The sequence below is a fragment of the Eleutherodactylus coqui genome, chromosome 9 (genome assembly GCF_035609145.1).
Source record: "Eleutherodactylus coqui strain aEleCoq1 chromosome 9, aEleCoq1.hap1, whole genome shotgun sequence".
In the NCBI taxonomy this organism is placed as follows: Eukaryota; Metazoa; Chordata; class Amphibia; order Anura; family Eleutherodactylidae; genus Eleutherodactylus; species Eleutherodactylus coqui.
This window is the reverse complement of record NC_089845.1, coordinates 158,144,843-158,172,158: the sequence shown is the minus strand read 5'-3', so window position 1 is coordinate 158,172,158 and position 27,316 is coordinate 158,144,843. Positions and strand designations below refer to the sequence as shown.

At 43.2% G+C, this 27,316-nt stretch overlaps 1 protein-coding gene across 1 annotated transcript in view; it reads left to right on the top strand.

Annotated features, from left to right (window-relative positions):
- ADGRB1 (adhesion G protein-coupled receptor B1) overlaps nt 1-27,316 on the top strand; it is a 651,809-nt gene that overhangs the window by 287,263 nt on the left and 337,230 nt on the right. The window contains exons 3-4 of the mRNA XM_066578727.1: nt 7,109-7,267; nt 26,105-26,212. Of these exons, the coding sequence (XP_066434824.1) occupies nt 7,109-7,267; nt 26,105-26,212 (267 nt within the window). The remainder of the gene's footprint in view (nt 1-7,108; nt 7,268-26,104; nt 26,213-27,316) is intronic.

The window sequence follows — 27,316 nt, the reverse complement described above, 5'->3', positions numbered from 1 at the left end:
GGAAAGGTGAGTATACATTTTTTTTTTTTTGCCTGTATTGCCGGCTCCATTGAATTCAATGGGCTAACATCGTTCTTCTCTGCCACAGCTGTTACAGCTGTGGCAGAGGAGAACGATCTATTTATGCTGACAGTGCGGGGGGGGGGGGGTCTCACTCTTGCCACTATTGTGGCTTAATAGTGAGACCTCGGAGCCCAAAATGCAGCCCTGCATGTTGCTCCTCGCCTGCCCTATCCATTTCTGTGTCGTTCCCATCACTTTCGTGAATTTCCCAGATTTTCACAAATGAAAACCTTAGCGAGCATCGGCGATATACAAAAATGCTCGGGTCGCCCATTGACTTCAATGGGGTTCGTTACTCGAAACGAACCCTCGAGCATCGCGGGAAGTTCGACTCGAGTAACGAGCACTCGAGCATTTTGGTGCTCGCTCATCTCTAACCACCATGCTTTTTGTTTCTCCCCCCTACCTTCTCCTCCTCCGGAACGTGAAAATGAAAAAGGAGAAGACGAAGAAGAAAAGGAAAGAGAAGAATGGCCACATCTTTTTTCCTCCTTATCCTCCTACATTGGATCACCATCATCATTGTTTTAGAGATTTTTATGAACTTCCAGTTTGGTTCAAACTGACTGAACCAAACTTTTTGACAAAATTCAGTGAACCAGCCAAACCAAACTCTTTGGAAGGTTCTCTCATCTCCAAGTAGGAGGAATAGACTGGTGGTAATGTCAGTGGTCATGTTAGAACCTCAGGTCAGAACATCTTCCATGTGTCTTCCCTTGAGTTGTCGTCTTGCGTGAAGTCTCAGTCATAACCACTAATGACAGCCATTTCTATCCAACAGGGCGCGTGCACACGATATTTTCTGCTACGTAATCTGTGGCAGAATTCCAAAGGCTGAGCCTCCGATTTCTGGCTTGGATTTGCATTCACAGCTGATGCAGATTCCCACGCAGATTAGTCCCATTCAATAGGGCTAATCCGCATGTGGATATCTCAACATGGATTCTGCTTCAAGAAATTAAATATCACTTCTTTTTTCTTTCGGTGACATTGATTTCCAGTCTGCGCCATATAGGCTACGGTATGTGTTTCCACTCAAAGTATAGGACACGTCTTTGACTTGTAATTCACACAGAACCAGCACATATTCCATGCAAATTCCTCATCAGATCTTTACCGAATTCTGTCCAATTTTGAAGATAATGACGGAATCCACAGAAGAGATCTGAAACTGAGCCTTGGAAGTGCTGATGAGCCTCATGCCAGTTTAGTTCATTTCAATGCAAAAAATTCAGACATGGTCTTTGCGCAGAAAGTGCATCAAGAATTAGAATGTCCTTTCTTTCCTGCAGAGCAGATGTAACGTCTTACCAGTGTTGGATAGGAGCCACGGGTGTAGTAGCCGTGCAGGTCACTAGAGAGTAGTCAGGATAGCCAGGAGTCGTTATCGGGAAATCTCAATTGCAATACAAATGGAAGAGGCAGAAATCATAGTAAGATGAAAAGCTAGAGTTCAGCAACAAGTATCCACGGTTTGCAGTACAATGGATGAGGCGGGTAGTGTATTCAGAAGGGAAGCCAGAATTCGGTATCAGTAAGTCTTGTAGCAATATTATGCCAGCTATTTGGCACAGGCATAGTGTAAAAATCACACATGCACAGTGCTATTCCATTCATTTTCAATGGGACCGATAAAGTCCGCCAAGCACTTACACTCAGTCATTTCTGTGGGCCTAGGGTTGCTACTTTTGTCACGCCAAAATACCTGTCAAGGCAAAACTGGATGTGGTTAGAGGAGTTGTTTATCACAACATGTGACTTTTCCCAGTTATCTCAGTAGTGGCCCAGTAGTAAAATCACCCCCTGTCAGTGGCCCTAGTAGCAATAATGCCCTCTCTCACTGGCCCTAGTTGTAACAGTGCCCCTGTTAATGGTCCCAGTAGTAAAAATGCCCTCTTTAGTGGCCCCCGTATTAATAATGCTTCCCTTATTGGCCCTAGTAGTATTAATACTTTCCTTAGTGGCATCCGTAGTAATAGTGTCTGCCTTAGTGACTCCAGCAGTAATAGTGCCCCCAGTGGTAAAAATGCCTCCTTTAGTTTGCCCCAATAGTAATAATGCTCTCCCTTGATGGCCCCAGTAGTAATAATGTCTTCCTTAGTGGCCCCAATAGTAAAGGTGCCACCATTAGTGACTTCAGTAGTAATTGTGCCCCCTTTAGTGGCCCTAGTAGTAATAATGCCCCCACTTAGTGATGCCAGTAGCAACAATTCCTTCCCCATCTCTGAACCTCCAGCTGGGCATCATCAAGCACCATCAATCACTATGAAGTTTCCATTGGGATGCCGTTGCGGCACTCAGAACATCCTCACTCCTCCCTTGGCGTCTGTTCAGCATGCCGTACATGCGGGAACATAGACGCTGGGGGAAGGAGTGAGGATCTCTGAGCACTGCAGCGTCTTCCCACAGTGAGTGAGTTCAAAGCTGGGAACAGAACTTAGAGGGGGTCCTGTTACTACTGAGGTCACTAAGGGGACATTATTATTGCTATGGCCACTAAAGGGGGCATTTTTACTACTGGGGCAACTTCATAACAGCATTGCTGCTCTGCCAGAGGTACGCACACCAGCTAATTATTTTTTACCGGCTATTAATATGGGCGGTAAAAAAAATTAATATTTCTACCGGTCTTTAAAGGTAAAGTATCGTCCAGGCCGGTGGTTCGCTGGTCAGTTGGCAACCTTATAAGAGCTGCATTGAAAACATTAGAGCAGCGTCACGCATGCGCAGCAGACTCTTCCTTCAATCTGGGTGAGACCCCCACCGCTCAGACTTCTATCACCTACCTTCTGGATAGGTTATAACATTAAAGAATATTAACTCATAACTCAGGCCCATGATGCTTTGCTGCATACAGATTCGATCGCCATCTTTTTTTATTCTCCCCCTACTATACATTAATATAGAAGCCGCATTGTGTCAAATTGCAAATCGTGAATTCTGTTCTCCACAACATCGAAATAATCTGATCACATTAAATAAAACTCTTGGCTCTGGAAACCTGCGCGATGGCGCGCTCGCCACAAATGGAACGACTTCATTCCACCCAGAGGCACTAAAACACTTGCAAGTGCCTTAATAATGCTGGGAAATAAATAATCATGCCGTGTTTATGTCGCCTGGATGAGCCGAGCCGCAAAAAAATGATATCGATTGGAATGTTTTTGGAAAAAAAATGTGGATAATGAACTTTTTGATGGAATTTTTTGAAGTACCAAGTGACTGCGGCCACTTAATGAAGCGGCCCGAGTGCATCACAAGTCCAATTTGGACGAGGCCGGTAACTTCCAGCCCCTGTTAATCCTGTTATTTCTCGCCATCTCAGCCTGCGGCATCAATAAAGGATTCACAGGTTATTCCGCGGAGTAGATTTATTGGATCTTTTAATTCCACGGAGTTGCATATTTTATTATTGGTGTGTGAAATAAAATTATTATTACAGCTGTAGAGAGCAGGTTTCCAGGTCAGATTTATTGTGCTTGTAAATTCTACCGCGTTGCGTTCATATAAATTCTGAATATTTTATGAGAGGTTGTGGGGTCTGCTGGAAGTATTGCAGATGTTGGTGCTTATCATGCAAAGCTGCCGTGAAGGGATTATGAGAAGACTTGTGTTTTAGATACTATGCTAATAATCTCAGAGTTTCATGCTTGAAGAAAATTCTCTGCTTCTGGAAAAACTGTTACATTGTTGGCTCCGAGGTGGGCGGAGTCTAGTGGGAGGAGGCACCGTAGCGTATTTTCTGTTGTACAACTTAGCTGCATGGTAGTTGCAGTCATTTCTTGAGCAAGGCTACAAGGTGACATTTGCCGTGTGAAGCCAGTAATCCTGTACTGATCCTGAGTTACATCTTGTATTATGCTTCACAGCTGCACTCACTATTCTGCTGGTGGAGTCACTGTGTACATACATTACATATCCTGTACTGATCCTGAGTTACATCCTGTATTATACTCCAGAGCTGCACTCACTATTCTCCTGGGGGAGTCACTGTGTACATACATTACATATCCTGTACTGATCCTGAGTTACATCCTGTATTATACCCCAGAGCTGCACTCACTATTCTGCTGGTGGAATCACTGTGTACATACATTACTTATCCTGTACTGATCCTGAGTTACATCCTGTATTATACTCCAGAGCTGCACTCACTATTCTGCTGCTGGAGTCACTGTGTACATACATTACTGATCCTGTACTGATCCTGAGTTACATCCTGTATTATACTCCAGAGCTGCGCTCACTATTCTGCTGGTTGAGTCACTGTGTACATACATTACTTATCCTGTACTGCTCCTGAGTTACATCCTGTATTATACTCCAGAGCTGCACTCACTATTCTGCTGGTGGAGTCACTGTGTACATACATTACTTATCCTGTACTGATCCTGAGTTACATCTTGTATTATACTCCAGAGCTGCACTCACTATTCTGCTGGTGGAGTCACTGTGTACATACATTACTTATCCTGTACTAGTCCTCAGTTACATCTTGTATAATACTCCAGAGCTGCACTCACTATTCTGCTGGTGGAGTCACTGTGTACATACATTACTTATCCTGTACTGCTCCTGAGTTACATCCTGTATTATACTCCAGAGCTGCACTCACCATTCTGCTCCTGGAGTCACTGTGTACATACATTACTGATCCTGTACTGATCCTGAGTTACGTCCTGTATTATACTCCAGAGCTGCACTCACTATTCTGCTGGTGGAGTCACTGTGTACATACATTACTTATCCTGTACTGATCCTGAGTTACATCTTGTATTATACTCCAGAGCTGCACTCACTATTCTGTTGGTGGAGTCACTGTGTACATACATTACTTATCCTGTACTAGTCCTCAGTTACATCTTGTATAATACTCCAGAGCTGCACTCACTATTCTGCTACACCGCGCAGTCATTGTTTATATGGATATTTGTATTGGACTCTTCCTTGTGGTTCCTTCTATGCGGTGATTATATCACATTACTCATTGTAAGACAATCGCATCACATTACAAGTCATAAAGACTTCCTGATTGTGACCGCTGGATTCGGTGGCGAGTATAAATGAACTCTTCAGGGTCAATATTATGGATTGACTCAATGAGCCACCATCTGCTCTGCCCACCGACAACCGCCGAGTCTTTTGTCAGTTATTGAATGTCATTCTTAGTGAATTCCAATTGTGATTATATAAAATACCACAGGAAGCAAAAGAAATCCAAAACGTTACAAAAAATGTAATTTATATTTTGACATTTCCTAATTTCAACCCCAAGCCTCAGTTGGTGCTCAGAAGAGAAGCCAGAAATACTTTTTTCAATTCATAGTGCAGCCATAGTGTAGAAATTACCATTTTTTGATGTTTGTGCTGTATGCCAATTTGTATCAAACTATCTTATGGGCTTTCCACACTCACAGATGGGTCCGAGCTCTTCTATGCCCACCATGCTCCTTGGCCAAGGATCCACGGTTCCAGCTAGAGATGCCAAACATCCCAGATTAGGGGTAAGAGGGGACTTAGGCCATGCATGCCCCTCTGGGAAATTTGGTATGCAAATGAGAGATGGTACAATACCTATAGAGTGCTACCTACTAGGCAGCATTCCAATAGTTAATGTCTGACTTCTTAATAGGCCTTGCAAAGTATATATAAGCCAAAGCCAGAGTCTTTGCAAGAAGGAAAACCTAACCATGTACAGATAGCTCTTTAGAGGTCTTTGCCCCTCATTAGTGTACAGAAGGTTGTTGGCTGGCTTGGTGAGAGATCTAAGACATGGGTCAGGAGGGCTGGCACCTTAGAGGCATTGTACCATCTCCCATTTGCATCCTGGATTAGAATCCTGTATTTGATGTCAGAATCTGGCAAACCTGAACAGTGGGCAGTGACTAACAGAATGGTATTTAACATGGAGAATTGCAAACTCCAACATCTGGGCAAGAAAAATGAAAAAAAAGCTCATACAGAATGGGAGGAATTGAGCTAAGCAGCAGCACATGTGAAAAAGACTTGGGTATACTAATAGATCATAGACTGAACATGAGTCAACAATGTGATGCAGCAGCCAAAAAGGCAAACACAATTCTGGGATGTATTAAGAGAAGCATCTATCCTATGGTCAGCTGATGAAAGTGAGTTGTGGTGCAACCCCTTAAAGGGTCCAAGCATTAGAAAATGGGTGAGAGAATGAGAAAAAAGCCTGGGTCACTTTGTGAATGTGGAACCGTCATCAGACCGCTTGAAAGTAATTTGCATAACGCATATTTTATGCCATGGATACACTATGAAGTGGGAAAAATGTGTATTAAGGCTTTTTTTGTCAGTGCCAACAAAGGTTTAGGATTATTTGGTGAGGTGAAATTATAATAACAGACTTTATTGAAAACTAAGAGAAATCTAGCAGAATTATGAGTGCAGCTCTGGGTGTGACTGAAATCTAAAGGAATGATCGATGAACTGAAACAATAGAACCCCTTTTCAATGTTAAACTTTGCTAAAATTTCGGTTTGGCGCGAGCCTGAATCTCAAGCAGTTTGTCTCCACCGAACCTGCTAAAAGAAGAAGGAAAATAATCTTTCTTCTTCTCTTTCTTCTCCTCTTTTGCCTTCTCCTTTGTTCTTTTCCTTCTTTTTCTTCATTACCTTTGTCTTAAAACGGCTCACAAGTCCTTAGATATTCTCCTGGGTGACAACAGAGTGTTATACAGGGCTTTCATGGCTTCTAGAAAGTGTTCGAAAACTCTTTTAGGAGTATTGGTGAAGATCGAACTAATTCGGACTGAACCAAACTTTTTGCCAAAATTCGGCAAAGCGGACGAACCAAGCATTTCAAAAGTTCACTAATTACAAATACTAAAGGAAATGTCTTCAAATTTCTTCAAGATGGTGGTCTTTACATGTTACTGAACTAAGCCTATATCTGGTACAGATGGAGGATGGGTCCCCAGAATCCTCTCTAGTTCGCCCAGTCTAAAGCTGCGTGTATTTTACTGTCTTCTTATCTGACCGGAGACTGAAAATGGTGAAATCTCTTTGCTTACTCTCATCAGGTGGATGGACGGCCTGGACGACATGGGGGGACTGTAACAGGGACTGTGGTGGTGGGCTGCAAACCAGAACCAGAACATGCCAGTCTCCCCCTGAAGAAAGCCACATTTGTGAAGGTGTTTTGGAAGAAGGACGACTCTGTAACAGAAAGGCTTGTAGCGGTAAGTGCATGTATCACATTAATGACCTATTTGCTGCGTATGGGTCATGCTTTACAGGATGACTTCTGTATTTCCAGAGGTCTATGGAGAAAATGGATCATAGGGTAAAGTCTAAGATATTAACTGTGTCCTAAATGTAACGTAGAGCTGGAAACATTGTGTTGGAAATGTACCTGAGAGTTACCAGGTATTAGTAGTCTACAACTATAACCCCAACTCCAAAAAGTATTGACAATCTGTAAAATGACAATAAATGTAAAGGGAAAAAGAATGCAAATATTGTAAATCTCATCCAACCAAATATTATTCACAATAGAAGATGGAACACATCAGGGGGGGGGGGGGAGGGGGAGGGAGACATTTCTCAATTTCATGAAAAAAATTACCTCATTTAGAAATCAATGGCAGCAACACATCTCAAAAAAGTTGGACGGGGCCATGTCCGCCATTGTGTAGCATCCACTCTTCTTTCTACAACAGTCAGTAAACGTGACGGAGTGAGGAGACCAATTGCTGGAGTTTTGGGAGGGGACGTTGTCCCATTCTTGTCTGATGTAGGATTCTAGCTGCTCAGCAGTTTTCGGTCGTCTTTGCCAGATTTTGTATTTCATAATGTGCCAAATGTTTTCTATTGGTGAACGGTCGGGACTGCAGGCGGCCGGTTCACCCCTGGACTCTTCTTCTGGAGGCCATGCTGTTGTGATGGATGCAGTATGTGGTTTAGCATTCTCTCGCTGAAATACGCGAGTTCGTCCCTGAAAGAGACATTGTCTGGATGGGTAATATGTTGTTTGACAACCTCTATATACTGCTCAGCATTGACAGCGCCTTACAGGATGGGTAAGCGACCTTTGCCATAGGCACTAATGCAACCCCATACTATTAGTGATGCAGATGTTACGTCTCATTCCTCCGTGAACTAGTGATCTCAAATGGACCTCATGGTCAGACATAACACAGGGGCTGACAAACGGCCAAAAACACTCACCTTGCATACCTGCTCACATAAACAGATGGAATAGATACAGTATGAGGTATTAGTTTGTATTTTGGCCAGGATACTTAAGCCCATGAGCCCGCCGACAAGGATCCTTCTTGTCTCATGGGTCCCTACTCTCACAAGACAACTTCCACATGAAACCTGCCTGCATGCAGAGCAATCATCCTGATAGGGATGGCCCCATGCTGGAACCTAAACCTGCCTCGTCATTAATGGTAAATGATCCAAACAGACAGAGCACAGTTCACACCAACACACCAGGTTATGCATACCACACAGAAACAGGACTGTTCATACACCAGATGTCCGGCCACCTGCACAGAGACACAGAACACATCACTGTTCACACCAACAACAGAGAAACCCCACTCAAAAAGCTCATATATACAGATATTAAAGGGGTTGTCCCGCGGCAGCAAGTGGGTCTATACACTTCTGTATGGCCATAATAATGCACTTTGTAATGTACATTGTGCATTAATTATGAGCCATACAGAAGTTATAAAAAGTTTTATACTTACCTGCTCCGTTGCTGGCGTCCTCGTCTCCATGGTGCCGACTAATTTTCGGCCTCCGATGGCCAAATTAGCCGCGCTTGCGCAGTCCGGGTCTTCTGCTTTCTTCAATGGAGCCTCTCGTGCAGGATGCCGGCTCCGTGTAGCTCCGCCCCATCATGTGCCGATTCCAGCCAATCAGGAGGCTGGAATCGGCAATGGACCGCACAGAAGAGCAGCGGTCCACGGAGGGAGCAGACCCCGGCGGCCATCTTCAGCAGGTGAGTATAAAGACGCCGGACCGCCGGGATTCAGGTAAGCACTCTCTCAGGTAAGTTTTGTTTTTTTTTTTGCATCGGGGTTGTCTCGCGCCGAACGGGGGGGGGTTAAAAAAAAACAAAAACGTTTCGGCGCGGGACAACCCCTTTAAGTAATAGCTAGTGCAAGTGTCCTCACCTCAAGGGGAAAGAGAGTCAGACACTGAACTGACATAAAGGGAACTGTGCCAGGCATCACCCACCTGACAACACACATGATATCATATGTCTATAGGCTGCACCTGCAAAAGGGAAAGGAAAAAGGAGCTGCAGAACATGCAGATGGGGAATACAGGTGTCCAGACTATCCTCAGGGAAGGTGGAAGAAACACTTCAGATCAACATGCAACGCCACCAAGCTCAGGGTGGGAATAAGATAGGATAAATAAACAACCAGAAACCTCTAACCAGAGGGGCTAGAATTTATGTGCAGCAGAACAGGGGATTGGCTGGCTGGGAAACTCCACACCCAGCCAGCTCAATTATCCCACACCTGTGGCATTGTGCTGCTGGAACCACATAGCATCACAGGTCCCAGCCGTACAACCTAACAGTAGGCTTTTGAAGTGTGTACTGATAACAAGCTGGATGGTCCCTCTCCTCTTGAGTCTGTAGGACATGGCATCCGCAGTTTCCAAAAAGAATTTCATAATTTGATTCGTCTAAACACAGAACAGTTTTCCATTTTGCCTCAGTCCATTTTAAATTAGCTTTGTCCCAGAGAACACACCAGCGTTTCTGAATTGTGTTGATATATGGCTGCTTCTTTGCATGATACAGCTGTAACTTGTATTGTGGATTGCATAGCGAACTGCGTTCACAGACAGTGATTTCTGGAAGTATTCCGGAGCCCATACAGTGATTTGCTTTACAGAATCATGTATGTTTTTTAATGCAGGGACGCCTGAGGGCCGTAGATCTCGAGCATCCAATATATTGACCATCAGCCTTGTCTCTTGTGCACATGAATTTCTCCAGGTTCTATGAATTTTGGATGATATTATGTACTGTAGATGTTGGGATATTCAAAGTCTTTGCAATTTTACCTTGAGGAACATTTTTTGTAAATTGTTCCATAATTTTTAGATGCAGTTTTTCACAGGTTGGTGAACCTCTGACCATCTTTACTTCTGAGAGACTCGGCCTCTCTAACATGCTCTTTTTATACAGTCATGTGACTTAGTAGATAATTGACCCTTCCCCTTTTTTTATTAGGACCACTTACTTTTCCAACCTTTTGTTACTCCTGTTCCAACTTTTATGAGATGTGTTACTGCCATCAATTTCTAATGTGACGGTGTGGAGAGTATACTGAGAATAGCATGATCGGGGGGGAAAGTGAGTACATTTTGTGGGCAGAAACAGCAACAATTTTAGTTAACTACAACTTTTACACCATATGAGCACCAATCGTGAAAAGGCCATTGTATCTAATAAAGTGGCCAGTTAATACATTTTTTCTAAAGTGTTCATTCAGCGTAGGGGTAACAAAGGCAGACATCGTCATCTACTTCAAGTCTAAAGGTCAAACAAGGACTCCTCCTCCTCTCAATGAATCATAATTATCAGATAGTCCTACTGAAGAGTAAGAAATTAATTGAAGATGATAAATAGCAGCTTTTGCTCAACTGCAAAGTTGATCCTGGAGAATTGATCATTTAGCTAAAGGATAACACAACTATTCTAAATATATACTTTTTACATGTTATTTCAGTGGAGATAAGAAGCTAAAAGTTAGATCAGAGTGAATCTGAACCTCGGGTGGTTTCTCTTGGCTGAAACAACTAAAAGAAGAAGAAACAAAAAGGCAACAAATCTGTTGCCTTCTTTCTCCGCTTTTTTCCTTCTTTTTCATCTCCCTTTCCATCTTCGCCTTCTTTTCTTTTTTTCTTCATTTTCTCCTACTCTTCTTCTTCCTCCTTTTAATCTTCCTCTTCTTCCACCTCCTCTTCTTCTTATTCATTCTCCTTTAATATTCTCCTCCTCCTCTTAAACTTCCTCCTCCTCTTCTTCCTCTTCCACCTTTTCATCTTCCTTCTTCTCTTCTTCCTCTTTCTCCTTAACTTTGCCTTAAGAACAGCTAAAAAGTACTTACTGGCTGACGTAAGAATGTTATACAGGGCTTCCATGGCTCTTAGTCAGCATTCTACACCAGTTTTAGGAGTATTGGTGAAGTCCTGCTCCCTGTTTGAACTAATTCAGACCAAACCGAACTTTTTGCCAAAATGTAGTGAAACAGCCAAATCAAACTTTTCAAAAGTTCACTCAGAAGTGCTAAGGGCACAATTCTTGGTCAGAACAGTCATTAACGGGGTTTAGCGCACACTGGAGCACCTCAGCCCATACATACTGCTGAGCATTCTCTGAGGTCCCCCCCCCCCCCCGCCCTCAATCCTTAGAAGAGGTCTTTAATGTTTCTTCCCCCAAAAAGTTTTCTTAAACAACAGCAGTTTATAAAATTGCTTTTGGCATGAGATCTGTGAACATTATGTCACAGCCATGTCTTGCAGCCAATGTTAATAATCACAAGCTTGTAAAAAAAAAGGCGATGATTAAACCTGATTTCCTCGGCTGGACGTGACTCCGACTTGTCTTATTCGTTAATTTAAAAACATTTTATATGTTAAAAGGTAAAGCAGTTCCAGCTGATGCAAGACCGGTTTTCATAATGATTATCTCCATTTTTGAAACGTGTGGTGATATATTTTTGATTAGATTGTCAGTCCAGGCTCCCGCTTCCACCGCCGAGAGTCTAGAGGGTGCCGGGTACGTAATACAAGGGATTAATGAATGACCGAAATTGAAAGCCAGGCGTTCACGTGGAAAGTGATTAGGGCGAAATTAGATGAAATTACTTCATGCATTTTTTACCTCTTCAATCATTAGAAATTATTTTGCAATTAGCGCCGGGTTCTCAGAAGCCTGCGGACGAACGAAGTGTAATGTAACAGACAGAAAATGAAGTTTAGACCTTGTAAAACTAGATTGGAAATCTTGTCCTAGTGTATATATATTATGGGGGTTGTCCATATACCTTTGTCAGGTCTTCTGGCCATGTGCTGACACAGGACACCCCTCTTCATATTTGTGGGGGAACCTTACGGTGTTACATAGTGTCCCATTAAAATCAGGGGGCCATTTACTGACTTTAGTAAGCACTTCAACACCCAATAGAGTCATTCTTGGCAGCAAATACAAAAATATCTGGTTGTGATGATGTAAGAGTCCACCGGGGAAACATAAAACATCACTTTTATTGATATGCGTTAAAATCCCATTTGCCTAAAAGCAGAACTATTCATCATCTGAGGAGAATGTCACCCACGTCTGATATGTGGCACAAGGATGTAGGATGGCAGTTAGGTCAATAATAGGTAATGGTTACCTATTATTGCCCAAGGTCATGCTACTTGCCCCCATGCCTAAACAAGATAGTCACCCTGAGAAGGGCGACCCTGTGCCGAAACCTCAACCTGATTGCCGCAGTTGGCCCTACAAGTTCCTTGAGATATGCAGGGAAAAAACTATTATTAACAAAACCATCCCATATCAATGACCAAAACATCACTATACAGAACTTGATAGAATTAAACTGCATATGGTAAGAAAATAGGAGCTTATTAGGCTAAATGCTCACAGTTCAGGGGAAGAGGTGAGCTATGACTACCATCTACTGTGAATGTTGCACCTTGCATTATCTATATATAGGTGTCCCCTCTGAGTATAAGTCTACTTTCACATGAGCGTTTTATCACGGCGTTCTTGGCGCAATAAAACGCTGGCGGAAATCGCCACCATCTGAAGCATTAGATTCTAATGGATACATTCAGATGGGCGATTTTCTGGTGGGTAAAATCGGCTGGTCAGAAAAGATAGCAGATATGGTGCGCATGCTGGCTGGACGTTTTTACGCCCAACCAGAAAAGATAGGACTTCTGGAAATACGCCGCCTGTTCCCATAGACTCCTTTGGGAGCCTATGGGAGCCATCAGGAAAGGGAAGGTGGGGGGAGTTGAGCACAACTAGCTCTTCTAAGCACCCACCCCGGCAGCTGGCAAGGGGCAAAGAGGGGGTGGTTAGGGGAGGGAAATTTAGCAGAGCTGAACTATCTACCTTGAAATTGTAGGACACCCTTACTGTCCTGGCAGGACCTGCACGGGACCCAGCTTACCACCCAATCAGATGCAGTTGGCGTCACTGCCCTGTCACTCTTGTCTCCACCAGTAGTTCCGGTGGAGACAAGATTTACTATAGAAGTGAGCAGCCGACGGCGATGCGTGCCAGCAGGGAGGGCTCTGCGTGCCGCCTCTTGCACACGTGCCGTAGGTTTGCCACCACTGCAATAAGTCAACCTTATAAATGTTTTACATATAGATTGTGATTGAAAATTAAACAAAAAAATATCACAATTTTTTTATACATGTTCAATACCAAAATGTGATTTATATAATTGGTCATTTTCTGATGACACATTCCCTTTAAAGGGAACCCGTCATCAGGTTTACACAATGCAGTCCATGATAAACCTTTAACAGCGCTGCTAATGACATTTCCATATTGCTAATTAGTTCTGCACTCCGTGCCCGGTACCTTTACAATCTGCTTTTGATGTTTTTGCGTGCTGTATTAAAATTAGTTGAAGAGTCAGACATTTCCCCCATTGCCGCAGCGAGCACACTACCATTTTTGATTGGCGTGCATACTGATTTCCCTTCTTGGCTGTAATCCTGCGCAGGCGCCATAGCAAACGCTGCCTGCGCACCTCAGCTCTTCCCTACTTGCTGAGTCTTCAGTGGCGTACTGCGCATGCACCTTGAGGGTCATTACTCCCATAGTCATTTACCCACGGACAGGGCGGGAGCAATGATCCCCAAGGCGCATGTGCAGTACCAAGCTAGTTATGCAAAGTTGAAGTGTGCAGGTGCGGGCAGGGTCTGCTACGGCGCCTGTGTAGGATTACAGCAAAGAAGAGAAATCAGTACGCATGCAAATCAAAAACAGTAGCGTGCCCGGTGCCACGCTGAGAAAAAAATTAGATTGTTTTCTGCAAAATCCGACTCTTTTCAGCTCATTAGAATGCAGCACTGGAAAACTTCAAAAGCAGATTGTAAAGGTACCAGGGCACCAAATAAGGAAATCTCATTAGCAGCTCTGTTGAAGGTTTATTGTGGATTACATTGTAAAAACTTGATGACAGCGTCCCTTTAAATGCAGTTCAGGCAAGATGGCCGCTTAGTCAAGCATAGAAAACAGAATAAAAAGTTCTACAATTAGAAAATAAAAACATATGAGCAAAATAAAAAATGTTTCTCCATCTGTTTTGGTTAATAAAAGCTATTTGGGGTGATCTAGTCCCTTTAAGTTTCTTCTATGTAAGCGGGCTTGTAGTTCTCCAACCTTTCCAACAAGTGAAGGTCCTCCAGCACCACGGACAGCTCAGCAGCTTCTGCCCAGCCTGAAGGATTTAGCGTTGCCTCGCGCCTCTTGTATAAGCTCGTGTTATACCTGTAGCTGATGGTCTGGGCGCTCGGTGCGGGGTTGTTACATATTAACAGCAGTGGAGGCCAATCGATAGGACATTCTATTTCCTATCATATGAGAGATGCTTTTCTGTTAGGCTTTTTGTGTTGCTCGTCTCGTCGGCTCCTGGGTGAGAAACAGACGTAGATCTTGTATGTCAAGTTAATATTTTGCATTTCTGCAGTCGTGTAGGATTAACGGACTAATTAAAAATACCCCTAAATACATTTGATGTCCCTGCATGTGATCCCAAATCTAAGGCCGCAGTGCTTCCCCTAACCTGGGGGCTGCATGTAGCCTGTCCGTCTGCGCAGGCCTCCAGCGGAATACAGACATCATGGAATGCTTGACTGCTTCTGTAATGCACAGACATCACAATAGCTGCTAATTATATACTAAAAGAAACGAAATAACGGTTGGGTGCAATAAGTATGGCATCAGAGATACAGTGCAGCCTATCAATGATGGGAAAGAGGGAAGAAACTAGGAAAAAAGGCACTTGGGTTCCTAAAAACATTAAATCTTTATTAAATTATTGCATACAAATTAAAGCTAAATTGCCTCGATAAAACATCATGACGCCATTAATGGCAATAATTAAATATATAATTCATATTAAGTACCCTACATACAGGTTCTATCGAATGTCACCATCAACAACTATACATGGACCCAAAATGCATGAGCTAATTAATAAAAAAAAAGGGCGTCTCAAAAGTGTGGAAAACAGTTTGGCAGAAGGTTACTAGTGGGGTATCACAAGGGCAATATTGGAGGAGATACTATTTGGGATACCACAGGGGGTAATATTGAAGGAGTGACTAGTGGGGTACCACAGGGGGCAGTATTGGAGGGGTTACTAGTTGACTACCATAGGGGTTATTTACTTCAGAAAAAGCCTGATGAGTGGCGCTCTAATAACTATGTATAATATATCAGGGGTCAGCACAGAGATCTCTCCCATCATCTATTATACCCAGGACTGTAACAAGGGGGCGCTCTAATAACTTTGTATAGATATATCAGCGGTCAGTACAGAGATCTCTCTCATCATCTTATTCATACCCAGGACTGTAACAAGGGGGCGCTCTAACAATTATGTATAGATATATCAGGGGTCAGTTCACAGATCTCTACCATCATCTAGTTATACCCAGGACTGTAACAAGGGGACGCTCTAATAACTATGTATAGATATATCAGGGGACAATACAGAGATCTCTACTATCATCTGGTTATACCCAGGACTGTAACAAGGGGGCGCTCTAATTACTACGTATAGATATATCAGGGGTCAGTACAGAGATCTCTACCATCATCTAGTTATACCCAGGACTGTAAGAAGGGGGCGCTCTAATAATTATGTATAATATATCAGGGGACAATACAGAGATCTCTCCCATCATCAATTTATACCCAGCACTGTAACAAGGGGGCACTCTAATAACTATGTATAGATATATCAGAGGTCAGTGCAGAGATCTCTCCCATCATCTATTATACTCAGGACTGTTAGAAGGGGGCGCTCTAATAACTATGTATAGGTATTTCAGGGGTCAGTACAGAGATCTCTCCCATCATCTATTTATACCCAGACTGTAACAAGGGGGCGCTCTAATAACTACGTATAGATATATAAGGGGTCAGTACTGAGGTCTCTCTGATCAGCTATTATACTCAGGACTGTAATAAGGGCGCGCTCTAAGAACTATGTTTAGATATATCAGGGGTCAGTAAAGAGATCTCTCCCATCATCTATTATACCCAGGACTGTAACAAGGGGGCGCTCTAATAACTATGTATGGATATATGAGGGGTCAGTACAGAGATCTCTCCCATCATCTATTATACCCGGGACTGTGACTGTAACAAGGCAGCATTCTGTAGTTTAGAGGAAAGAAAGTTCATACACCGACATAGAAGAGGGTTCCATGGAATTCTCTGTCTGAGGACGTGGTGATGGTGAACTCACTAAAGAGTACAAGAGGAGCCTGCACACAGTATTTCATGTTATATCACTAATCATTCCAGAAAGGTTGTTGATCCGGGATTATTTTGATTGCCAGATTGGAGTCAGAAATTGGCTTCTACCTCATTGGGGTTTTTTTTTTGCCTTCCTCTAGATCAACATTGGGGGTTAATAGGCTGAACTGGATGGACATATGTCTTATTTTCAGCCTGACACACTATGTTACTATGTTATGCAGGGTGAACTTGTTAGACCGCATCACCAATGTGACATTATAACATAACTATATCTGCTATCATATTAACACAGTGATGATTTTCTGCATCACAGGGAATTCGAATGATGGCGTTATCTCAAGCACAATGTGTCGGGATCCTCCCTATGTCAGGTGAAGGAAGAACACATGTAATCGCCACAGATTTGAATCAATGCTGCCCAACCAGACCTCTCATTATCCACAGTGCAGTGGACAGACGTCTTTCCATAGTCCAAGAAACAGGTTCTGTTGCTGATAAACCAAAATCCGCTGAACGAGGCCGTTGCTGATACTTCATTACTAACGCTTCTTGGTCGTCCAGATTTTGGTTTATCAGCAGCAGAACCTGCTTTTTAGAATTTGGCAAGACATCTGGGCACTTAACCGTTGGTAATGGGAGGTCTGGTTGAGTGGCGTTGATTGAAATCGGCTGCAATGACACAGGGGTTCGTTCATCTGACATAAGGATGATCTCAACACGCCTTGAGATAATGTTGTCATTCATATTACCCGTAAAGAAGAAAAATCACTGTTAACATGAGAACAAATAAAGTTATGTTAAACTTAACCACACCATTGTTTTTTGATGAAAATATCTGCCAGTTTGATATATCACACACCTACCTCCCCACTGGAAAAATTAGAGTTGAATCCAAGATGGTGGCATTCATAATGGCTGTCACGTTGGTGACATGGCCTAACAGGTTTCTCTCTTTCCCCACAGCTTGTATGCAAAATGGCATCATCATCTGCCAAACTGTGTCATGCTATGGAGTTCCCCTATGCACAATGTTCCTCAAGTTAATATCCAGAGATAAAAATCCACCATTGGAGTGCCCTCAGAAGGGACCAACAAGCACTGGCATGTAGTGATCCAATACCATCAGCTTTCTACTTACAGGGTACTACACCCAGGGAAATGCCATATTCTGGTACCGACAGGCTTATATTACAAACTAGGAAGTCACTGAAAGTTAGAATACTAAGGTCTCATATGGCACAAATACTTAGGTGGTTCAGCAGGTGCATCTAGCCAGTACACGCTCATTTGCTGTTTTGCACCTTGTTTTTCCTTTGGCTGCACATCCAAGTGGAAGAATGTATCAAGTGGGGTACCACAAGGCTTTGTCCTAGGCCCAGTGTTGGTCAACATTGTTATAAATGAGCTGGAAGAGGGAATTAATGGGAAACTGATCACATTTGCTGATGACACAAAGCTAGGAGGGATAGCTAACACTAGGGAAGAGAGTGAGAGCATTCAAAAAGATCTAGAAAAGCTTGCACAGTGGGCGGCGACTAACAGAATGGTATTTAACAAGGAGAAATGCAAAGTCCTACATCTGGGCAAGAAAAATGAAAAAAAGCACATACAGAATGGGAGGAATTGAGCTAAGCAGCAGCACATGTGAAAAATACTTGGGTATACTAATAGATCACAGACTGAACATGAGTCAACAATGTGATGCAGCAGCCAAAAAGGCAAACACAATTCTGGGATGTATTAGGAGAAGCATAGAGCCTAGATCATGTGGGGTCATTATCCCCCTCTACTCTTCCTTAGTCAGACCTCATCTGGAATACTGTGTCCAGTTCTGGGCACCGCACTTTAAAAAAAAACATCGAAAAACTGGAGCAAGAGTTACCAAGATGGTGAGCGGTCTGCAAATTCTGTCCTATGAGGAACGGTTAAAGGATCTGGGAATGTTTAGCTTGCAGAAGAGAAGGCTGGGAGAAGACTTAATAACGATCTACAAATATCTGAAGGGCTGTCACAGTGCAGAGGGATCAGCCCTATTCTCATCTGTACAAGGAAAGACTAGAAGCAATGGGATGAAACTGAAAGGGAAGAGATACAGATTAGATATTAGACAGTGAGGGAGATCAATGAGTGGAACAGGCTGCCACGGGAGGTGGGGAGTTCTCCTTCAATGGAAGTATTCAAACAAAGGCTGGACAAATATCTGTCTGGGATGATATAGTAAGTCCTGCACTGAGCAGGGGCTTGGCCCCGATGACCCTGGAGGTCCCATCCAACTCTACCATCCTATGATTCTATGTTTCTGTTGTTTGCAATCCACTTTCATGCAGTACCAAGCCTAGCATTCTGCCAGTAGTTCCCTGTCCTGACTTCCGTGTCCTTACTTCCCATGCTGCATTGCAGGATTCAGTCAGTATGGATCTGAATGTTTGCCCATCTGCTTTCCCAAAATGATTCAGGCATTCAGAGACATTCTGGCCAAATGGTTAGTAATCGACTATAATGTGTTTTTGTAACGTGTGCACACAAATACAAACACAATGTAATACCAGGAGAGGCAGAGACTGTGGAGATCATTATCACAGTGTCTACAGATCTGTCTGCCTTTGACTCTGAGTGCCTGTGAATCTTCTGTGAAGATAGCACCTCCCCTTGTTCATATGTCCCAGTGTCCTTGCCACTACAGAAGCTCTCTGCCCAACCACAGAGAGTGGTTGCAGAGAAGCTGGAAGGGAGTCCCCTAGTGGCAGTCACTTTACACATGATTTACAGTGGTAAAACAAGTATATAACAGAAATGATGAGACTAACACAAGCCAGTAGATGAGCAGAAGTTGTCTGAAAAGTTACTGGCCCTTTAAACTTGTTTGGTATCTCAGATAAGACTCGAATGCTTCTTTAAGTAGAGAAATCTTAGGAAGAAGATGTTCTCTGCCTGGCCCTTAATGATACAATGATAAGAAGCAACATAAGCTTGAAGACAATGAAATCAAACATCATCTTGTCCTCTGCAAATAAGCTGGTAACTTTGGGGAACGGCTCCCCGGACTCTTTGGAAGACTCTCCTACTCACAGCAGCTCGGTGTTTGCAGCGGCGCTCAGTGTGTTCTCTGGAAGGAACATTCAGTGTTAACTGTAATTTTATTCCCTTTTTGCTGGAGGCTACAAACCAAATGAGATCTTCCTTAGAACGGAGTCCAGGAGAATTCTACCATCTGTTGGACTGTGTTGGCGATAGCAGACACGTCGCCTCCATAAAGATATTATGAATTATTAGACCAGTTGGAAACCACTTTATATAAATACCGTAGCAGGGGTGATGGTTATTGATAAGGTTACATTAAAACCGTATCTCAGTGCACAGATAAAGAGCGCGAGCGGCGATACATACAGATAAATGTCTGCAAGCCTGATTCAGGGATTTAATGAATTAATCTATGCGAAACATAAAAATTACTGGAATATGTTTTATGCTGCAATGAAAGAAATGATCGAAAATGAAGTTTAAAAACTGCTTCATTTGTGCATCAATGACAGCCCATCGCGCCAAATGTCTCAGGAAGGAGGCGACACTTCAGGTCGCTCTTTCATGGCTGTTGAAAGACACATTATTGAGCACTTTATTATGGCCCCCATCTAGTAGCGCGTTGGACGCATTGGACTGAGATCCACAGCAAGTCATTATGGCTTAGGTTCCACTAAGTGATGAAATCGTTCTGCAGGAATACCGGCCCCTGCGGACAGGAAGTTTCTTGTATTTGCCGCAGACTAGATGGCGGTACTGGCATGTTCTGACCAGCTGATTGGAAGGGGTCATCGATTCATGCTGCTTGTACCAAATTCTGATCTCCCATCAGCTTGGTGCAACAGAAATGTGGACTCATCTGACCACGGGATATTTTTCCACTGCACAATGATACAATTTTTGTGCTCTTTCACCCTCTGGAGTCACAATGGCGCTGGAACTGGTCGGCTGCTGTTACTTCCCATCCGTGCTAAGGATGGCGAGTTGTGTGTTCGGACACGTTAGTTGGGGCACCAGCCTTGCATTTGGTTGCGTTTGATTGTGCAGCACCCATTTGTCAAAACGATTCCTGACATCCTCCTCTGACCCCTTTCGGCTATGAGTTGTTTCTGTCCACAGGATCCCCTTTCACTGGATGTTTTCCTTGATCACACCATTCTCGGGATACTCTCCACACTGTTACATGGAAAAAAAAACCCACTAGGTTGGCAGTGAAATCCTGGCTTTGGCTAGTTATTCAAAGCCTCCAGGCGCCATAGCAACCTGTTGGATCCCTGCGATCACCTCTCTCTCCCCTGTCAGTCTTTCATATTGACTGCAACATGTAAAGGGTTAAACAGCGAGGATCAGTGGTTTCTTCGGTCCCTGCTGTTTGAGCATGTGCCAGACAGTTATCTAAGATCCGAGCACCCACTCCGCTTGGCACAGGAGACCCATGCCAGGCTTTTGATGCAGTGCCATAAGAAGGCGATTGCATCAGAATAAGGCCCCCTTTAACAGCCGCCGTCATAAGCCATATGAGTAGTCATTAAGGGGTTAAAGTCAACAATAAAATATATTACTTTCATTATTATTTTTGCCATTCGCTCTCACACTTGACGCTGAACAGTAAATCCAATTTAATACAATATCTTGAAACTGTTTGCAGAAGTTTCCAGTGTTAGCGGGAAATCTCCGGCTCTCCAGGCCACTAATTCTCATTTTCTCATTAGCAATTATCAGAGCGCAGCCTTCCCTCTATTACTTATTGCTGCCGTTGGTATGCACCATCTACTGTACGCCATTAAATGACAGAGTGATTATACAGTCACTGTTCTAATGGAATGGCGCTGGCCTATAGTCACAGGATCCGGCACATTCTTGCATTACACAGATAGCTAATTAATTTCAATAAGAGCTGTGTAATTCTTAATTTCACCTGCGGTGGCGCTGCAGGGAATTTAGATATTTGTAGTTTGTTTCAGCCAATTGCTTGGAATTCTATTAGTGAGAAGTTGTCAAAAGTTAGAAATCTTATTAAACGTTGGTTTAGGTGGTAATTTATATACACGGCAATTACCAATCGCATTAAAATGCTGAGTTATATACTTGATGAGGCTGAATAAAACTCCAAGCTGGGGAAGGTTTCTGCTGTCATTTCTGCTAGTTTCTGGCATAAGTTATAAAAAATATGGCAGCCCCCCCCCCCCCCCCCCCAACACTAATCCCCGTCTACTGTTGAAAAAGTGGTGGGACCCGGCGTAAGGGCTCCCACCCACTAGCGTTTTTTTACTGCGAAATTCGCAGCGTTTTTTTTTTTCTGCAGGGGTCTTTGGGCTATGGAAGTTGTAAAGCTAAAATCGCGATTGCGCAAAATCGCGATTTCGCGGTAAATCGCGATTTTGCGCGATCGCGATTTTAGCTTTACAAGTCCCATAGACCCCCTGTAGAAAAAAAAAACGTGCGAATTTCGCAGTGAAAAAAAACGCTAGTGGGTGGGAGCCCTAAGGGTGAAAAAAGTTGCAATCTTGACATGTGCACCAAATTTGCAACATTTGCAGGCTATAAATCTGTCGTATGAGGCCTTGTCTGTGTGCCCCAGATGCTCGTGCTGGATTGTAAATTGGCGCTTCATTTGACATTTTTGTCCAGCTTTATACCACGTATTGCTCGGCTTCCATTACGCCAGGATTTTGTTTTACAAAATTTTGATGCAATTTTGATACTTGCCATATCTGAGGCCATGCTCTTTTATTAAGCCACACCCCTTTTCAGCTAAGCCACAGCCATATAATGAGTAAGGGGCAAAGCGTGTCTAAAATGCATAATAAATGAGGCGCAAATCATATACACTCAGATAATGTATGTTTGGGGTATGTTCATACGGGGCATAAATGCTGCGGATACACTTCAAGCTATATAGATGGGATAAAACAAATCTCACTCACACGGGGGGGGGACATTCATAAAGCATTTTAGACCATTTTCTGGTACAAAAAGTTGCGTAAATTATGTGTATACATATATATATATATATTATTTTTTTTTTAGATTTTTTTTCCCACTTTTGCACAATAAAAACCCTTATTTTTTGGCACCACTGCATTCAAGGTCCCATAACTTATTTCTCCATGGCCGGAGCTCTGTGAGGGCTTAGTTTTTGCATGATGAGCTGTAGTTTTTAATAATACCTACGGCTTTTTGTATCACTTTTATTGAGTTCTTTGGGGACGTCAAATGATCCAAACATGTATGAACAATTTACAGCAAACATAGGTTTTTAATTTAAAAAAAAAAAAACACAGGGAAAACTGCACAAAAAACGTTTTATTTTTCTATTTACTATGTGTTCTTTTTCACCATTTATTTTTACATTTTTCATGTCCGTCTAGGGGACTTGAACCCCCTGATGCTACTTCTTTACAGCAAAGCATTATCGCTAATCATAGCGATCACAGGCAGTGGCAATCTATTAACCCCCTATGATTATATGACGGACGGCCAATGACTTCTCGTAGGGAGCACCCTCCTTCTGTGAACCCTTTACATGCCACGATCAACATGTTGGCCCAGTTTTTTCTTTTACAGTTTTGCCATAGAGGATAAATAGTGTGTTCATTTCATTGTACAGGTCATTACGGACATGGCAATAACAAATATGTGCAGGTTTTTTTTAAAGGCATTAAAGGATTTTTTAACCACTATTTTTTACAATTTTTTTACACACTTTCTATGTCCTTGTGGAGGACTTTAACCTGCAATTGTCCAATTGTTATAATACATTGCCATGAACCTATACTGGTACTATTGCTATTAATCACAAGCCATGGTAAATCTGGATGCCAGTAAATAGCATCAAGGTTGCCATGGCAACCCATCGGCCCACCACGATGATATTGCGGCAGGCTAATGACATTACAGAGGGAGCGCACTTCCTCTGTGAACCCTTTACATGCCGCAATCAACACTGATTGCGGCATGCAAGAGGTTCCTATCAGGGATGGGTCTTGTCACTCATCCCTGCTGTTGATACAGGAGGCTGGCTGTCAGTCCCAGATGGCTCCCACTGTGGACGGCATGAGTTTAGCTTCTGAGCCCGCACCATCCAGAGGATGTAAGCTTGTGCTAACTACTCCCCGGCCAGGATGCAAATTTAGTGGTTAAAGGGGTTGTGCCGGGATTAAAAATTATCCCCTGTCTGTTGTGTAGGAGATAACTTTCAGATTGGTGAGGTCTGAAGACTCGGACTCCCACCCGTCCTGAGCACGGGGGTCCAGAAGTCCTCACATGAATGGAGTGGCAGTGGAGCATGCATACCACCACCCCATTCATTCCAATGGAGCTCCGAGAGAACTCAGCACTTGAACTCCCTACTGTACTTCCAGCTTTCGCAGGACCGGTTGTAGCTTACGGGTCTGATTTTTTTTACACCTCATTAGAATATATGAATCATTCTTGCATAGAGAATTCATGATGGGTTTTCCCAAGCAGCAGCTACCGGTATACAGTAGATACATATATAATCCGCTAGATTGGTGGAAACATAATACACAGATGGCTTCCTGGGGCTTGTAATCAGCTGCTTTTAACGATGAAGTATTTCCTATTATTTAACTTGCAAAGGAAGTATAATGGGTTTCTATCAGCTGGAAATTGATGTCTCTGGCTTCTTCCTTTAGAAAAGCATCTAATAGTAAAGACTTCTGCAGACTATCACCCCTCTGATAAAAATCAATTTCTAAGCCTCTCCTTTAGCTGCAAGGAAATACCATTTCCCTGAGCATTGAAGAGTCTTTGTTTTAAAGAGCATCAACAACAAATTGATTTTCAGCATCGCCGATGTTACGATAATAAAGCCACTTTAGACCATCAGTTTTCTCCGGGGGCGCGACGGCCTGAGGATGAGTAAGTCAGTTTTTACTTATTGATTTTGTGTCATTGGTAGAAACCATAACGCTTAAGACAAAGAAGCACCTTAATGTGTCTCTTCCGTACATTGCGGGAGACTTGACTGACCCATGTGGCATCATCACCCTACACCAACCTACATCCATAAGGCACCCATTGATCTGATCTGATATCCTGTTAAAGCAACATGTGAAAAGTTAGTAGAAAGTTTACTAACTTTTTGTACATTTGTAAGTTAAATAGCTCCACTCTAGAAGAACGAAAGCTGTCTCTCTAGTGCCCTCTATTGGTTGCTACCCTGTTAGTCAATGTCTGTCCATTATTGGAGCTCTTGAAACAGTTGGGTTCTCTGACTTCGTCAAACTTTGACGTTCTATAAAGGATACAGTTTTGACTTTCTGGTCAAATCTGTACTGCGCATAACCAAAGGCGAGAGTCCACGGCAATCCACAGTACAGAAGAAACAGCTATGCGGAGTTTCCAGCCAGGATCAGAGCCGGAATCTGTTGCGGGAACTCACATGCGGAATCCGGCTCGGCCATGTGCAGACAGCTTAAATGTCTGAACTTTTTGAGAGCCCCTGAAACACATCGGGGTTTCTGGTTTGATCATGCTTTCAGATTCTATAAAGCATCCATAATTGACTTACTGGGTATGTAACAATAGATGGCAGTAGAGACATAGTTTTCCTCTTTATGTTGGAGACATGTTCTATGCAGCTTTTCCCAGGGGGCATTGCTCCTAAGACTCCCGACCACCTGGATCTCCCCAAGGAAAATCAATACTTTCTGAGAACTCTGTTCTATGTAATTCAGCCAATGATTGTGATGGTTAAGATTGTGCTTGGATTTCCTGCTAAGAGAGAGGCAGAAAGAGAGCTGCATATGAATGTCTGGTTACAAAGCTGTTCACAGTGAGGTGAGATATCAGAATGTTTACTGTATATGCCATAGCTGTGCACACCAATTAGGTCTCCTCACGGGAAAGTGAAAATGTCACTAAAGTGCACTCTATTGGAGGTAGCCATGCTGTAAGTCAATGTCTGACCTTTTGGGGAGCCCTTGAACCACATACTGTACAATTCTAAGTGTTTGTGTGCATTGTGTGAGCCTGCTGTGCTTATCTGTTCCCAATTGCATTTCACTATTACACCCTTAGACAAGACTCAAGAATATTCCAAAATATGGGGTTCATCTCCGCCCCAAACACTGCAGTCACCAGACCACCAACGAATTAACCATAACAGTTCAAATCAGGAAGCTTCCTTCAATGGGGTTGGCGGGGATTAGAAAAAATGTCTGCTTTCTTCTAAAAACAGTGCCACACCTGTCCACAGCTTGTGTTTGGTATTGCAGCTCAACTCCATTGAAGTAAATTTGGCTGAGCTGCAATACCAGGCATAACCTGTGGACAGCTGTGGTGCAATTTTTGGAAGAAAGCAGGCATGTTTTTCTAATCCTGGTAGCTTCTTAACTATTTTTCTGGGTCAATGATGTAAACCACACAAAAGAAAAATAAAAAAAAAATCACAAAAAGATATATTGTGCTTCAGTTTCACTGAAGTAGAACATAATGATCCTAAGGTTCACAGTGATTGTGTTTTGTGTTGTAGCTAATGGCCGATATGACTCCCGGAGCCAGTCTCTAAGATCCATAGACAACAAGAAGAAGGATGATGCAGATGATCAGTACCAGTTTGGATATCCTGCTCCACAAATAGGTGAGTCAAGGGCATCATTTTCAATGAGGGTAGGTTAGGGAGACATACCCTGGATGCTATGTGCCAAGACAGGGCACTAACAAGCCACTTTGCTTTTGCCAAGGTACAGACAAACAGGGCCAGGAGACACTGGGTAAAGGAGGTCTGTACAATTAAGTTGTTGGATATCTTTTTGACCACCATATCTTGAGGCTGTACATATGTCACTCTTAGGGGGCCTACCAACTAGCGATTTACTTTCTTGCGCTGTGAGAGCGAGTAAAAACACAGACCTTGCAGCGCAATGAAAACTCTGCAATATCGCTAAATGCTTTTAATGGGGCCGGCAGCAGGAGCGCTAGCCCCACTGAAAACATAGGGAGTATATCGTGGACTTCTGCCACAGCTGTGGCAAGGGTTTCCTTCATCCTCGCAGGGACCGCGGGGATGAAGGAATCCTCTGCCACAGCTGTCACAGCTGTGGCAGAATTCCATGATGCTATCCCATTGCTTTTAATAAGGGGTTGGCACTGCTGCGGCCCCATTAAAAGCAGTGGGTTGCAGGCAACCCCCTCAACGATGATCTTCAGGGTAGGGCTTGAAATATAAGCTCTTCCCTGAAAATCATCCCTAACTGGTGATCATATACTCACTTCTCTGCCGCTCAGGTGTGTCCTTCGGCTGGCTCCCCAACACTGCTGTGAAGCTCTTTCAGCAGACGGGGATTTTAAAAACCCCGCCTCCTGAAAGGGCTGTGCTGATTGGCCAAGCGCTCATCAGCTGAAAGCAATTGGATAGCTGTGGCAGAAGTCCATGATGCACTCCCTATGTTTTTAATGGGGCTGGCACTGCTACCACTGGCCTCATTGAAAACACTGAGCAATATTGCAGATTTTTTTCTCTGTGCTGCGAGGCAGCAGTGAAAAAACGCAAATGAGTATGAAACCCTTGAAAATCATTGGCTTTATAATCATCGCTCTCACATCGCAGAAAAAATATCACTAGTGGTTGATCGTTTGTGGAAACAGAGATAACGACCTGACAAATACCTGACCCGAACACATGCTCTCCCTAGGGTTTTCCCAAATCTATCCATGGCACTGACGCTAAGACTAGATATCAGTG